The sequence below is a fragment of the Falco punctatus genome (assembly GCF_963210335.1).
Source record: "Falco punctatus genome assembly, chromosome: 6".
Taxonomy (NCBI): domain Eukaryota; kingdom Metazoa; phylum Chordata; class Aves; order Falconiformes; family Falconidae; genus Falco; species Falco punctatus.
In genome coordinates this window covers 59,415,086-59,430,682 of record NC_137585.1, presented here as the reverse complement: position 1 = coordinate 59,430,682, position 15,597 = coordinate 59,415,086, and the positions used below count along the sequence as shown (strand labels likewise).

At 39.0% G+C, this 15,597-nt stretch overlaps 1 protein-coding gene across 10 annotated transcripts in view; it reads left to right on the top strand.

Annotated features, from left to right (window-relative positions):
* KCNC2 (potassium voltage-gated channel subfamily C member 2) overlaps window positions 1-15,370 on the top strand; it is a 104,888-nt gene extending 89,518 nt beyond the window's left edge. The window contains exons 3-6 of one of the 10 annotated variants that reach the window (XM_080392505.1): window positions 5,268-6,198; window positions 8,606-8,773; window positions 13,407-13,501; window positions 14,552-15,370. In XM_080392505.1, the coding sequence (XP_080248631.1) occupies window positions 5,268-6,198; window positions 8,606-8,773; window positions 13,407-13,468 (1,161 nt within the window). In that variant the 3' untranslated portion in view covers window positions 13,469-13,501; window positions 14,552-15,370. Of the gene's footprint in view, window positions 1-5,267; window positions 6,199-6,524; window positions 6,657-8,605; window positions 8,774-12,605 lie in introns of all 10 variants that reach the window. The other 9 variants (XM_080392504.1, XM_080392501.1, XM_080392508.1 and 6 more) reach the window with 9 other exon arrangements.
* The last annotated feature ends 227 nt before the right edge of the window (window positions 15,371-15,597 follow it).

Genomic DNA, 15,597 nt, shown 5'->3' with positions numbered 1-15,597 from the left:
CACCTGAGCCTGAGGATTGATTTCTAGCTCTGATGCTCTTTTATTTGGGCTGTGTCTAAACTGATAAACCTTAGAATTGACTCCATCACAGGACAGCAAGTCATGCAATCAGTCCCATGTCTTGGTCTGTGTTGGAAAGGAAATTTGGGCAGGTTGGTTAGAGGTGAGCCACAGCATCTTCTGACCAGGTGCCTTTTCGTACCGTGAAATCCAGACATGGCCTACAAGACTGTTGTCAGGTCATTTACAGCCACAATTTTTAAAGGGACAATTTCTTCAAGGCACTATAGGAGCTATGTGCAAGTTAAAACATAACATTGGACACACAGAAGTTCTGATCATCCACAGACTGTTCGATTTACAGTCCTAGAATTGGTTGTAATTTTTGAAATTGCTTTAAACTCTGAGCAACTCAGTTCCCCATGGGACACTGAATTCAAAATAGGAACCATAATGTTTCCTACTTCCAGTGAGTTATATGCAGGCATCTGACACTTGCTTTAGATTTATGTGCTTCATTAAAACTGAGGTTGTAGATGATTAATCCACTTACCGTGAACATTAGCAGGACTCAGCAACAGAGCTTGGCTGGTGATCCCATCAACTAGGGAGCTAGAATCTGTACCGAAATTGACTGAAATGTGATGCTGACACACATGAACAAAATGGGGTGCACACTGTCTTCAAAATGTGAGCAGAGGGAATCAGCAGCCTAGTGAGAGCTTTAACTACTTAATGAGGAACATTCTGCATGCTGCCTATTGCATACTGAACTTTTTGTAACTTTTAACTGCTCTGTTCTGGCAAAAATGGTCAGAACATTTTAATTCAATTTGTATTAATTCCCATTTTGAAAAAGGCTGGCCTGGTGGCCCTGGAGTGTCTGAACAACCATTCTCACACTTACAAAATTGTTGTCCCTGAGGGGAAAAAAGAAAACCTAAATGAAGAAAGATAATTGTATCTCTTCCATTGAAGCAAACAAGAAACAACTAGTTTTGAAGAATTTTAAGAAATGAGAAAGGGATTGTGATTATTTGTATCTTACTTGAAAATTTTTCTTCAACTTTTTTTCCAAAGAGTTTGAAGCCGTGTGCTTGGGCCACAATCTTTGTGTGAAAAAAGGGATTCAATTAAGCTGTTTCGCTGTATACCAAGGCTGAATTTGTCTTGTAACTAATCAAACCCTGAGTTTGCAGAACTTCACAGTGAAAGAAAGATTGCTAATGATTCAAATGAAAAATTGTCCCTTGCTGTGACCTTTCTGAAATGCTGATCAAGCTAACTCCTTTTATATTTGTGTGCTTCAGAAAAAGAAAAAAGAAACTAAAACCATAAAGTTGCGTGTGGTACCCCAGTTATTGTCGACATTAGCAGGACTGAGGAATAGAACTTGGTTGGTGCCATCCACCAGAGAATGTGGGAGTTTGGATCTGTACCGACTGTCTGAAATGTAGTGCTTGCCCACATGAACAGAAATGGATGTGTTTTCAGAGGCTCATTACCTTCAAATTGAGAGAGACGGAATTAGGATGAAGCAGAAAGAAAGCACTGAGTGACGATAGCACATGACTTAATTTCATTTTTATCATTACAACTGCTCTCTTTTCAACTCATTGCCTAGTATTATGTAGTGTAATACTAAAGAAGTATCTGTGTTAATGTAAATTCCTAAGCGTTTTTCTTTGACTGATAAAATGTTCCTTCTTGCATTGGCCATTCATTTTCTTCTTGCATGTTCTCTGAACCCTCTGACTGTTGCAGTAACTTCGTAGGTCTTCTTGTGTATGAGGTTTCATCATGCCTAGGTGCTGTGTAAGCTCTGTCCAGAATGTCCTGATCCAAGGAATTTACAGTTTAAAAATGCAACAAGACATAAAGGAATGAGAGTCTTTGCTCAAAATCAGTGATGTATATGCTCTCACGTGCATGGCAAGATATACATTTCATTGTTTTACATTGCTCTGAAAGGAAATTACAGGATTATCAAGAAATCTGTCACCAGATTAATAGTTTTTTCTTGCCTTTGCTTTAACCTTTGAGAAATGATTGCCTTTAGGATAACAGAGTAGGATACTCAGCGGCTTTTGGAAATGATTGAATGGCTTTCTCCTTTAGGGGATAACAAAGCACCGTTGAATGTAGGAGCACAGTTAAAAACTTTCATCTTTGCCAGCTGCTGCATGCCAAGTGCAGTGTGGCCTTTCACAATGTCAGTGTTGAGCAAAATAGTAATAAATAGCTTGTCAGACAGTTCTACCTGTAGTTAATCCCTTGGTATTTGGCATTTTTTCAGAAAGGATCTGAACAGAATGGACTCTCTTTCTGAAACACAGCCCAGAAACAGGTGCTAATTATTTACCTACTGTTAGATTAAGGGCATTATTGAATACACGCTCAGTCCTTATTATAGCAGAATTGTTGGTAAATTTTAGTTTGGCCAGGTTGAATGTAATTTCCTGTTCTTTTCAGACAAAAAAATGTTCACAGTTGTCTGAAATCCCCAAAGTGTTGCTGTTGAAGAGGTTGCCCAATATTTTATCTATTACAAGTTCCCACCCACATTGCAAACTACAGTGCTGACTTTGCTTCAGTGATCCTCAGTCTTCAGAGATTTGTTTGCTTTTTCCCTCCTTCACTGTGTAGAAGGATGCTGGAGGATGCTCTAGGAGCCTCCCAAGGGTCATTCTTAGCCCACCAGTGGCTTAGTGTGATAAATATCCGTTTTATGGAGAGGTTTTGCAAAGATCTGCTGAGATTAAATCACTTAGGTTATATAAATCTGGTTGTATTTGCTGACTCTAGTTGTCTCACACAAGATTGTGGGTTTTTTATATATGTTGGTGTCTGTTGTTTGGACTCAATGAGCTATGAACGTGCAGTTTTGTTGTTAAGGCAAAGGCAGAAAAGCCTTTTTGGTAAAAATAAGCCAGGCAGCGTAGGATTGTTTGCTTAACTTGTGACTAGAAGTTCACACTGGATGATGAGTGTTCAGCTTGGTCCCTGAGTCAGTCTTTTCTGAAAGATAGCAGATTTAGGGTGTTTGTAATTGAGGGGCTTGGGGTAATAACTTTGTTTCATGGAGGAAAGAAAGCCATAAACAAGCTGCAAATCTCTGATATAGGTAGACATATGGGGGTTTTTGATTGATAGATAGATATATCCTGTGACTCTGAATATAATAAATTTGCCAGACCTGCATTGCAAATTTAAACTTATTTCTCAGAATAAAAGCAATTCTGTCTAACTGTTGCGGAGAAAACATTTTGTTGTCTCACAAATGGTCTGTTAGAAAAACACAACCATTCAGTATTGTACCAGCCCAAATGAACTCCACATAATACTAAATCTGAGTGCTAATACTGAATTTGGTGATTTAGTACCAAGATACCCGAAGTACACAAAATCACTTTTGCTGCAATGTTGCAGCCTGGATTAAAGTGACATAACAGAGGCATTCTTGCGTATGAGTGCTGTTCTGTCTTCCCTGCAACCAGATTTTTTCAATGAGATTCAAGATTTTGGTGTGGTAACATAGCAGCATCCTGCTGCCGTATTTTCTCTTGCCTGTACCACTCAAACCCAGACTGTGAGCTGCCTTTTCCAGTGGGGTGGTAGCAGCGGATATGATATTTGTTTCTACTTGCTGGGCTTCTTTAAGATGCTCAATTTCAGGCTGGGAATTAATGGATTGAAAGAGTGATACCCTGTGTGGTCTGTAAGTAGTATTAAGGGAAACATAAAATACATAATTTATTTACTAAAATAAATAATACTAAAAAGGATGAAGAGCCTGCCTGAAGTTCTGGGATCCCTATCATATATTTTTGTTTTACTAGCAAGTAACAGTTTAAAATTATAAAAATCCAAAGCCAAAAGGGTTAGTCATTTGCTGCCATTTTGAAAGAAAGGTATTTCTTTCTTGATACTACACAATGATCAACTTTCAAGCTGCTAGATATGTGAGGAAGCACATAAGCACTAGGTATTTTCAAAAACTTGTTTAGGTATCTTTTTGTCTCTTTGGGCCCCTAACACCTTTGAAAATCTTCAAGTCTTTAGAGAGTTTTTTTTCAGGATAATACTGGCTATAAAATGTCTATTAAGCTGAAAATCCAGAATAACAAACACATTGATAACATGTTATAAATCCTGGCTCAGGGAGCAATTTAAACACATCATGTATTCATGTACCACACTATTGCTGCTGGAGTGCCAATATGGTGGTAATGTATTGTCCCTTAAAAGAAGTTAACCTTTGCACCAAAGGAACAACTGCCCTCAAAACACCTTTACATTTGGTGTGTTTTACTAGGTGGAAGAAAATTTATCTCCCACTCCAGCTGTTTGGCTTAGTGTTAGTGTTTTTGAGACCCTGTCCTGGACATTCTCTTTTCTTCAGTGCTTGACTGTGGTGACTGAGTTGAAGATCAGGCTGTAAATGTGTTTTAAGTCCTTAACAATCCTCTGTGAGGGCTGCCTCCAGGTTATTTAACTGTATTTTATCTATTCATGTGCCTTCACTAGAACTAAATTTGTATTTCCCTATTTGTTCAGATTGTCCTGGATTTGTAATTTCATAGCAGGATTGTGGATTCCAACACACTGGCAAAGCTCTGCCACCACAGTGAGAGAGGTTCTGCCAGGTTTACTCTTAGTCCTGCCCGAGAGTGTGAGTGATGGATGACTCTGAAGATAACAGGCTGTGCAACCAAGTCTACCTGTAACACAGAAGGCATGTTCTATCAGTAAATATCCTGTAATTGTGAGTCATTGAACATCCAAAGGAAACCCAGTGTTTGGATCTGTTCCTAGGACCCTCTGAGGTGCCCTTCAGGCCAGGTGTGCATTCCTGATCTGTAATCTCAAGACCATTGGGGTCAACCCTCTTTACCACTATGTGAGAAGCAGGCAGCCTTAAATCTTGCTGTAGTGGGTGTGGATGGCGGCTGTGTGTAAGGTATCTTGACAGCTGAATGGAATTCAGATGATTCAGCACAGATTAAAGAATTTGTTGACACTTTCTTAACAAGTTGTAGCCTGTCCTGGTGTCCATCACCAAGACTTTCCCTGCTCCTGGACTCCCGGCCCACGTGCCAGAGCTGTCTGCTGCTCTCCTCTGGCCTAGATGCAAAGTTTTATGCATACAAATTTGTGAATCATTTGGGGATGAATCAGTAAAAGATTTGTAAAGATCACTGACATTATTAGTATTAATGTGAAGAGCTGTGCAGTTCTGATGTCTCTTTTCCCTCTTCTTGTTTCAGTTCATCGCCTTTGCCTCTTTATTCTTCATCCTAGTTTCAATCACGACCTTTTGCCTGGAAACACATGAGGCTTTCAATACTATTATAAACAAAACCGAGCAGGTTGTCAACGGGACAGAAACTGGGCCACAGTATGAAATTGAGACAGATCCTGCCCTGACGTATGTGGAAGGAGTCTGTGTGGTATGGTTTACATTTGAATTTTTAGTACGTGTTGTTTTTTCCCCCAACAAACTTGAATTTATCAAAAACCTCTTGAATATCATTGACTTTGTGGCCATCCTGCCCTTTTACCTAGAAGTGGGCCTGAGCGGGCTCTCCTCTAAAGCTGCTAAGGACGTGCTTGGTTTCCTCAGGGTGGTAAGGTTCGTGAGGATCCTACGAATCTTCAAGCTCACCCGGCATTTTGTGGGCCTCAGGGTGCTGGGCCACACTCTGCGAGCCAGCACCAATGAGTTTTTGCTGCTGATAATATTCCTGGCACTCGGTGTTTTGATATTTGCCACCATGATTTACTACGCAGAGCGGGTGGGAGCCCAGCCTAACGACCCATCAGCGAGTGAGCACACACAGTTCAAAAATATCCCTATCGGCTTCTGGTGGGCTGTGGTCACCATGACCACCCTGGGATACGGGGATATGTATCCACGGACTTGGTCGGGCATGCTGGTGGGAGCCCTGTGCGCGCTGGCGGGGGTGCTCACCATAGCCATGCCCGTGCCTGTGATAGTTAACAATTTTGGGATGTACTACTCCCTGGCCATGGCAAAGCAGAAGCTCCCGAGGAAGCGGAAGAAGCACATCCCTCCTGCTCCTCAAGCCAGCTCGCCCACCTTCTGCAAGACAGACTTGAACATGGCCTGCAATAGCACACAGGGTGACATCTGCTTGGGCAAGGACAACCAGCTGATGGAGCACAACAGATCATCAGGTAAGACCCCACTGGAAATGCATGTCCTCTGAAAACACTTTATAGACCAGTATGTTTGGTAGGGGTCAGAAAGCAGTCAGTCTTTCTGCCAGGAGGAGACGTAGCTCCCACCCTTCTCCCCTCCAGTGTTTGCGTGTGTCAGTCTCATAGAGGACAAAATAGGTATAGCAATGTTCCCAAACCTCTATGTAGCTGGTCTATACAGTTTTGCTTGCTCCGTTGAGAATGCTTTCCTGCTGATGATATCAACCTTTTCTTTTGCCTGTTGTTTGTTGCGTTGTATGGATGTTTCTTGTTTTTCTGCATGACTGTGACTATTTGAGTAGCCACCGTGTCCCACCCTGTTGGACTCCATGGTGTTTTGCCTCAGTGTCTGTCTCTGGTGTCAGCTTTGCCTGTGCCACATCGTGGCCTGTTAAGCAAGATCCTCCAAAGAAGCAGTCATTTAAAAGGAGCAGGTGCTTTACATCAAAAGCCCAGCACTCAAAGGAAATAAGAAATTATCTTTCTAGCTTTCTTTCCATTTGGCATTCTGCTTCCCTGGCTAGAAGAACCTCCTTCATCTGTGCTAGATGAGACATTGCATGATATTTACTATTAATTGAATGATAATAGCATAGCTGATGTAAAATATCTCACAAAAAATGAAAATGACAGCCCCTAGCAATATCATCGTTATTAGTGTTGGGTTTTGTGATTTATATTAACTTATTTGTTAGAGTTCCAAATGATGGATAAGGAATATTTTGTGCTAATCGCTGTGAAAATGCATATCAAATAGCAGCCTCTGCCCCTCCAAGCCACTGCCCCATATTCCATATATCTTCACATTAAAGAGTAAATTTTATCTTAGTATAGTTAAAACAAATTTTTTAGCAGAAAGGATTTTTTTTTGTTTGTTCCTTGAATGTATTTATTCTTAGGCCAAGCACAATCTGATTACAAAGTGCCCATACTAGTCATTAGACTCCTGTTGGAAAGCTGCTAAAGAATAATAAGAGCAAAACCACCCATGACTGGTGTCATTCAGTAATTGAAATCTGTTTTTGTAAAAAGAAGACTCTGGAAAATCAGTCTCTGAACACTATCCATCTTGGTCTGTTGCTCTGTTACTGAATAGCATTTATGTTCAAAGCAGCTCGGGTTCAGTCTCTGGGTGAGTGTTCACAGACAAAGTTGACACAGCTTTTTGAACATCCTAAATATATTTAAGAGGATGGAAACCCTTGAAAGGACTCACATTGAGGGTGGAATACAGTTAGTTTTATAGTGCTTTGGCTGATACACACTTTCAGACATCTTTAAAGTGTTAATGATAACAGCTTTTTCATGCCATCAGGTTCTACTAAAGGTATTCCAGAATCGTGGAGACTCAGTGTGATCAGACCAAAGAGACACTTTTCTGTGTCCGCAGCTTTACTTACAAGGTGTTATAATCCTTGAAGTTAGGGAGAAAGCAGATATGCAAAAAGGAGCCATTTTAAAGTGTTAACTTTCTCTTCAGTAGTGCCACTGCATTCATATCGTGCACTGTAGCTTTATTTCTGGTAGAGAATGTTCTTAGAGCCACTAGGAATTCTGTGCAAAACTTCAAGGCTGAATATAGCTCCTTGCATTACCAGTTCAGAAAAACACATGCTCGGGTTTAAATGCAAAGGTAAAGCTGTAGTCAATAATATGCCATTACCTGTTATGTGCTGTACCGAGCAGAGATTTTTTTCTTGAAGTGTGGCCTGAATCTGAAATAGTACATAATTTTAAAAGAGTCCTTTAGGAGTGCCAAATCAGGAGAGGTAAGAGTTTTGCTGTTTGACAAAATGAGCTACAGAGACCAAAGACAGCATTTAACGTTGGATACTTATGATGACAAGCAGTGTGTGTTAAGTATAGAAATGAACGCTAAGTGTGTTATTAAACAGGTTTTAGTGCCAAATGTTGAAAGTTTAACCCTCATGGGGGAGGGGTTGTCTTTAAAATATGCTAAAAAACATATTCTAAGTAAAAATTACTAACATGACCTCTTGTTTAGCAAAAAGGGTAGTGAAAAAAGTAAATACTTGTTTGAAATATCCAAGGCTGACTGTGCTCTGAAAAATTACAGTCCATAATAGGCTACTAACTGAGCCTTGATTTGATTATTTCTGATTTTGTGTTAGTTTAGTATAACTTTATATGAGATTTAAAAGGAGAAGAGGAAAGTCAAAAGATCATTTGTTCTTGAATAAAAGATATACTCTTTGCTATTTTGTACTGATTAATGGTGCATTGCAATCTTGTTTTCTTCTAATGATTTACCTTATAACTATTTTTTGAGTGATGGGAATATCCGGCATTCAGCATAAGCTCTTTGTGATGTCTCATTTCCTCATTCATTATTGTCTGTAAATGGGCATGGTGCTTTAACCAGTGTTATCAGGTGAAGACAGTGCAGGAAGTGAGCAGCCACTCTCACCTGGTGAAAGGCTCCCTCCCATCAGACGCTCTAGTACAAGAGACAAAAACAGAAGAGGGGGAACATGTTTCCTACTGACAACAGGTGATTACACGTGTGCTACTGATGGAGGGATCAGGAAAGGTATGGACTTCTTTCATTAGATCATAAAAGGTTACTCAGCAATGTGCTTGTGAAAAGCAATCTTAAAGCAAGATGATGTGCACAATGCTCTTAGGAGAAAGACTGTACTCACAATGTATCTTTTTTCTTTATGCGTAGTCATTCTTTTCCTGCTTTCCTTTTAGAAACACCTACCTCCTTTAGTCTTCACAAAATGTGCTTGATGTTGGACCCTCATTTCACTTGTGTCTTCATTTGTCTGTTGCCTTTAACAGAAAAGTCTGCAATTCAGACCTTGCTCATTCAACCACTCATCAGTCAATACCACTTGTCATTCTAAAAGACAAATTTGTCTAAAAGACAAATAAAACCAAAATAATTTAATAACTTTGGTCTGCACTTAACAGTAAAAATTACAGCTGAATAAATTACACTGAAAAGGTTGAAATGTCAGAAGTAAGCAACGTTTTTGTTCTGAACGCAACAAAGCATATCATATGAGGAGCTATTTAATTTCATTCAAAGAAAAGTTTGAGTTTATAGTGCCACAAAATGTTTCCTCATTGATATACACCACTGCTGCTAAAAGGTGCCTGTCTACCCCAACCAGAATTCAGCCACAGTAAACAATGTTTGCGAGGCGCTAAAAATGCCTTTCTAGTTATTCAGCCTCTTCAAATCTGATTACTCACTCACTGTTCAGTAGGATTGGGTTCCCCAGGCGAAGTCTGCAAAACCTTCTGTCGCTATACGTATCACCAAAGTGACGGATAGTGCGGCTACCACATCAGGCTACAGCTGGCTGTGGCTGCAAAACTAACCTCAAGGCATAGCCCCAAAATAGCAGTGCCAGTGGTAGTCTTGCGATTTCCTCAGATAAGAATTGCTTTGGTTTCTTGGCAAATTGTGTCATTCCAACAGGTTTCACGTTCCTGAGTGCTGATGTGCAGTCATTCATCTCGGAGTTTATGTGCAGTACCCATGTAGAACTGAACAATTTTGGCTGAGATTTTTCTGTGCCCCCTGCCCGCCCCCCCCTCCTTTTTCTTTTTTTTTTTTTTTCCACATTTCAGGAGCATGAGCTCGGTAGGTAAAACCTGTGAATGCAAATACACAACCAGAGTTCAATGTATATAGTATTTGTAAAAAATATTATTGTCTCTATGCTCCTGTATTCCCATATATAAAATTTAGATTAAATGGGACTTCACTGCAAACATGTTTTTGCACAGATTTATGACACTTTCCACTGAGCATATATCTCACGCTCCCTTCTCCACAACTAGGATCATTTAAAATATCTTTAATGGTAAGAGTCCTCCTTTTTGAGGAGGTCAGTAACACCTGAATAAGGCAGATTGCCGTGGCATCTTGTAAGATAAGCTTCTTGACTTCTTTTAGGAATGTTAGTATAAATATTTCAGTGCTGTTTGCTTGGCCATGACCATAATTAGAGCAGATCACATATATTTAGTTAATAAAACCCACATTTTATACTGGAACCATGTGAACATTTTGATTTCAAAATCTAGATTCAAAAGAAAATTGTTTCATAGTTTTTACTAGGGAAATGGGGCTTCAGAGTTCAGAATTGACTGTTTCTCAGTGAGGAATGTGCTCTTTGACTGGCTGTGGTGATAACCTTAGTCTAGGCTAAAATGTTTTAGCCACTGGATTTCAAATTTTTTTTATACAGTGTGGGGAATTTAGCTCATAAGCAGAAAACATCTTCAAGTAGCATCCAAATGGTTTTGAATACTTGAACTTAATTCACACATCAAGTCTACTGCTCTTTCATTTTATTTTTTTCCTTTCTTTTGGTACATCCTTCTTGTTTGGTTGGTTCCTGGACTGGTTATTTTGGTTGTGTTCAATGATCATTTATTCTGAGCTTTTTTGCATTAACACCTTATCTCCATCTCTAAGATGTTATTGATTCAGCGCTGATCCAAACCCCACTAAAATAGCTGGAAGGTACCAATTTTGGATCGTGCTTCTATATCTATTCATCTTGTGTATCTGGTTTTCATTTTTTAGGAGTTCCTGTTTTCTTTAGCATCTTTATCATCTTCCTCTAACAGTTCTTTGCTTTTATCATTAGAAAAGTAGCAGGAAACATATTTTTTAAAAATACTTTCCTAGTTTCTGTGTAAAAAAGCTACCTGCTTTGTAGGGGGTGGGGGGGTGTTTTGGGCTAAGCTTTATGTTTATAGGGGAGGTGAAGTATAGACACTAGCATTGTGCTTCCCCTCAATTCTTCTTTCAAACATGATTCTTTCTAATCTGTGTAAATATCGATAAAAACTCAGAAACTGGAGGCTGTTTATGAAATGTATCAGAAGTCTGTGAAGCATCACAGTCTAGCCTGCCCTTGCAATCTGGAGAGAACATTGCACAATGTTTTAGCAGACGTGGTTATACATTTGCTTTAAGTATAGTTTTACTGTATGCAGTTCTCAGTAAGTAAGAAGTATGTTAGTTGTCATTAGGAGATAACCTAAGATACGATTTTTCCTGAAGATGCTAACAAATGATTGTTATCTGGAGATCTGGAATTTGAGCCAGTAACTATTTCAATAAGAAAAAAAAAAAAAGTCTGCTGACATCCCATGTAATGTTTAGGTGTATTGTCACTGACGTTTTACGGTTTCTGTGGGAAAAGACTCAGTATTTCACTGTAAGCGATTTGTACCTGAATGTCTTAACCTGACAAATGCTTACATGCATGCTTGTCTTCAAGGAAATAGATAGTGCCAGTGAAGTCAATGGGACTTCTTATGCTTGCAGTGAAGCGTGTATCCATGCACTTGAGGAGTGAGGTCCTGTCTGGCTTCATCTCTGTTGTATTTCCTTGCTGATATCTCCCTCTAGACTGATGGGCTGATCCTTTTCCTCATAAGTGGTCTTATTCAGGTGCTATTGAAAATACTTGAGTATGAAGATAGTGGTATAATGAATAGCAGTGCTTTTCCGTTGCTTTACACCATAGCCCCTACAAGGTGAGAACAACCTATATGTAGCAAAAGGTAGGTAGCTAGACCCTACAGTGTGTGTGAACAGAAATGTCTGCAAGTGCAATGTTCTCTCCAAATTGTAAAGCATAATGTGATTGCCTTGTTTAATGATTGATTATTTGCTGCTTGCTTATGTGGATTAGTACCATTTATTTCATTTGAGTCAGCTGGAGAAAGAGCACAAATACGGTGTTTTAAATTTGCCAATCAGTAGACATTTGAAAATATGTCAGACTCTGCTATCTTATTATACTTTAATATTAGACACAAAGTCTTAGGGTTAATATTTCTGATGATGGAGCTTCTTTCCCATATTGTCATTCAGTCCTCTGCAGAAATGATTTGCACATATTTTGTATGCAATGTATCTGGGTTTGGCTTCATTTATTTTTAAAGAAAAAGCATCCTTTATTAGGAATTGGGTTTAGCAGAGATTATATAATTCTAAAAGTATTTATAGTCTGTCTTAATGAGATTTTGATTATGCTTAACCAGGTAGCTCACCCAGTAACCTTGTTGGGATCCTTTATCTTGCAATCTGTGCAACTCTGCTGAAGCCAGCAGAGCAGCATGGGCTACAAGATGGGATCTGGAAGAGCAGGTCAGACCTCTTCTGTGATGGTCTATTTAATTTTCTGGGAAAGAATAGCTGCATTAATTTCTAAATAATTTTATTTATTAGTATCTTTTGGTAGTAATATGTCTCAGCATTGAGTTCTTTTGCAGGCAGTTTCCCTCTGAGTCCCAGATAGCTCCCTGGATTACATTACATTGTACTGTTTGTCTTTGTCTATTTTTTGGCTGAATTCAACTGATGTCTGTGCATTTTCTCATACAAGGCTATGAAAAATCTCGAAGCTTAAACAACATAGCTGGCTTGACAGGCAATGCTCTGCGACTGTCTCCAGTAACATCACCCTACAGCTCACCTTGTCCTCTAAGGCGCTCTCGGTCTCCCATCCCTTCCATCTTGTAAACCAGATGGCATCAATCGGCTACATAGTATTAATTCAAATATTGTTTACCACATACTGGAAATAAATGTAGCATTAACCATAGGCTCCACAAATATGGTATAACTCTTGCATGATATAACTGTCAGTAGTAAGAAATGCCACTTGGGTAGCTTTCAAAGATTACCTAAGGTAGTGCTTCTCCTTTTATCTACTATATTGTCCTACTTTCCTGTGGCAATAAAAGGACAGTGGATGCCGTTGGCCAGTATATTCAATAAATAAGCATATTTTCAGGGAGATTTACTTAAAATAACGTGCTTCCAACTAATTGTCAGTCACTCCATTGAACCTCCATTTCTTGTGACTCTAATCCATTCTGAAGATGTCTGCTCTGAAGGGTCTGCTCATTTGCATGGACCATCCTGTCTCCATCACCTGACAAGCAGTGTTGCTGATCACGGAGACCACAGAGGGCTCTGGATGTGTGTTTTCACATTGTACCATCCTGCTGAAATGAAAGCACTGATAAACTGGTCTGCATGTGGGATTGTTTTCCTTTGTTTAACCTTTTCCTTTATTTTTAATGATCTACTTGTTTATAAATGGTTTTATTTTGTGATTAACTTACTTTGGTACTGGATTGCTGTATCAGAGTTCTGAATGTCTCCGGTTGTTTGCACACAGATAACTGCAAAGAGGTTGTCATTACTGGTTACACGCAAGCAGAAGCCAGATCTCTTTCTTAATGGCTTGGGGAAGGCACAAAACATGCAAGAAAGGTAAACGCCATCCAGACTTGCAATTTTAAGCTAGCAAGTGCTGCTTGGTACTGTAGTAATTTCTCTACTCCAGGGTTCTTCCACATTTTCAAAGGCTGAGTACCAAGTAAAATTGAGAAGATTATTGGGGGCTTTTTTTACCACTGTAAGAGGGTAGTAGTTCTCAAGTCGGGTTTTTGACCAGCCTTATACCTCTGGCTCATGAGCTTCAAAAATTTCTTCAGTCAATGTTTTTTGAGGTGCTTTGTCCTATATGTTGTTTGTCTGTCTGTTTTGCAACCTGTCTACTGTATTCTCCATCTGTCTCCATAAAGCACAGAGATACTGTTAAAATGCCCCCTCTTTTAAGCTTAACTAAGGATATTTTTCTCCTTTTCTCTTTTTTTTCATATGGACTATACTTATGTGTATAGATACAAGTACATATATTTTTCAAGTGCAAGTTAGTATCATCTAGACTAACTCATGTGAGCACTCTGAAGATTTTTCAAGTGGGTTTTCGTAGTGGCTTTACAGTCCTGACCTGTTGCCTATTGCATCAATCTTCTTAGCAACCAACATTCATTACAGTTCGGAAACTGTATTTCCTCTAGTGGCTTTTTCATTCAATATTAACCTCTGTTTATGTGACAGGACAAATGCAATGGCAGATTTGATGTTCTGGGCTGGTGAGGAAAAATTTCCCTAAACCATAGAGTTTTAGAACTACATGGGGAAGAACATAACAACTGAAATCTTAAGAGATCCTTGAGATTGTTGAATAATACCCAATTGTCATGTTTTATTTTTTGTTAGGAAAAGAAATGCAACTTACTGTTGACCATGTAACATGTTCTTCTGTATATAGCCTAGCCCAACAGCATGATCTGCATGTCAGAATTCTTGTACAATAATGTATTTATCAAAGTATACATTTCTGATATTTAGAGATGTACATTAATTTAGTTTTGGTAAAACGTTGTCAATAGAGAGATAATTGCAAACAGCTTTTAGCAAAAGAATTAATATAATATCTGGTGCTGCTGTTATATTAACTACAGTGTTGTACAGAATTTATCATGGATTTTTGACTGCTGAAAAAGGGACAATGGAATTTAGCCATACCAAGGACTGTACTGGAAAAAGACTGCTGCTGCTGAATGGGCCCTGATAAACAACTCACGCCTTGAGGAGGTCACTGAGACTTTACATGCGAAGTAGAGCTTGCTAAAGAAGATTAAAGAATGCTTATGATCACTGCTGCCAGAGGAAGGGGTGACTAGTCATTGTTGATGAGTCAGCTGTAAATAAAACGTGTGCATGGAATATCAGTTTTTATCTATAGCAAGGAAAGCTGAATTCAAGTCATCACTGCTAAGGCTCCATGCAAAGACCCTCACCCCTGTGTGTATTCCTGGTTCCTGCAGTAAGCTGTGCTGTGGATCATAAACAGACACACACTTAATAATGATAGTGGTGTAAACTACATCTGTCTTGACTTCTGTCATAATAATGGTATATTTTGCAAACATAAATATGAACAGAGTAGGTTTGCATAAGTCCTTGCTTTCTCAGTTTGCCATGACCTATATTTGTATGAATTCTAGTGTACATGCCAAGTCTTAAGTTTACTTTTCACTTTGATAACAGAAATGTGACTGCAGGCAAACATCACTGACTTTGTTCACAGCACACAGTCTTCTTTCATTGTTACCTCAAACTATAAGTATTATGGGAAAAAAAATTCTGGCAGCAAGATTATTTTGGGTTTGTTTGTTAGTTTGTTTTTTGTAACTCAAAGTGTTGCAAACCCAATATCAGTAAGTATAAAAGATGTATTAAAATTATATCCTACAAATGTATATTTTACATAAAAGATATATTCTTTGATGAGTTACTTTCTGTGATTTTTGTGGTAAATGGATCTAGTCTATTCTATGTTTATGAGGCATTGTAGTGCTACGATGTGGTAATTATGTTCTCTCCATCCTATTCAGTGGGAAATTCTCCAGAATCTGTTTTGTCACCCTGGTGTCCCGATTGTAGGGACCTGTCCCAGTTGTGAAACTCTGTATTGTGGAACTTCTGTGAACATGTCAAGGTGCATGCACAACCCT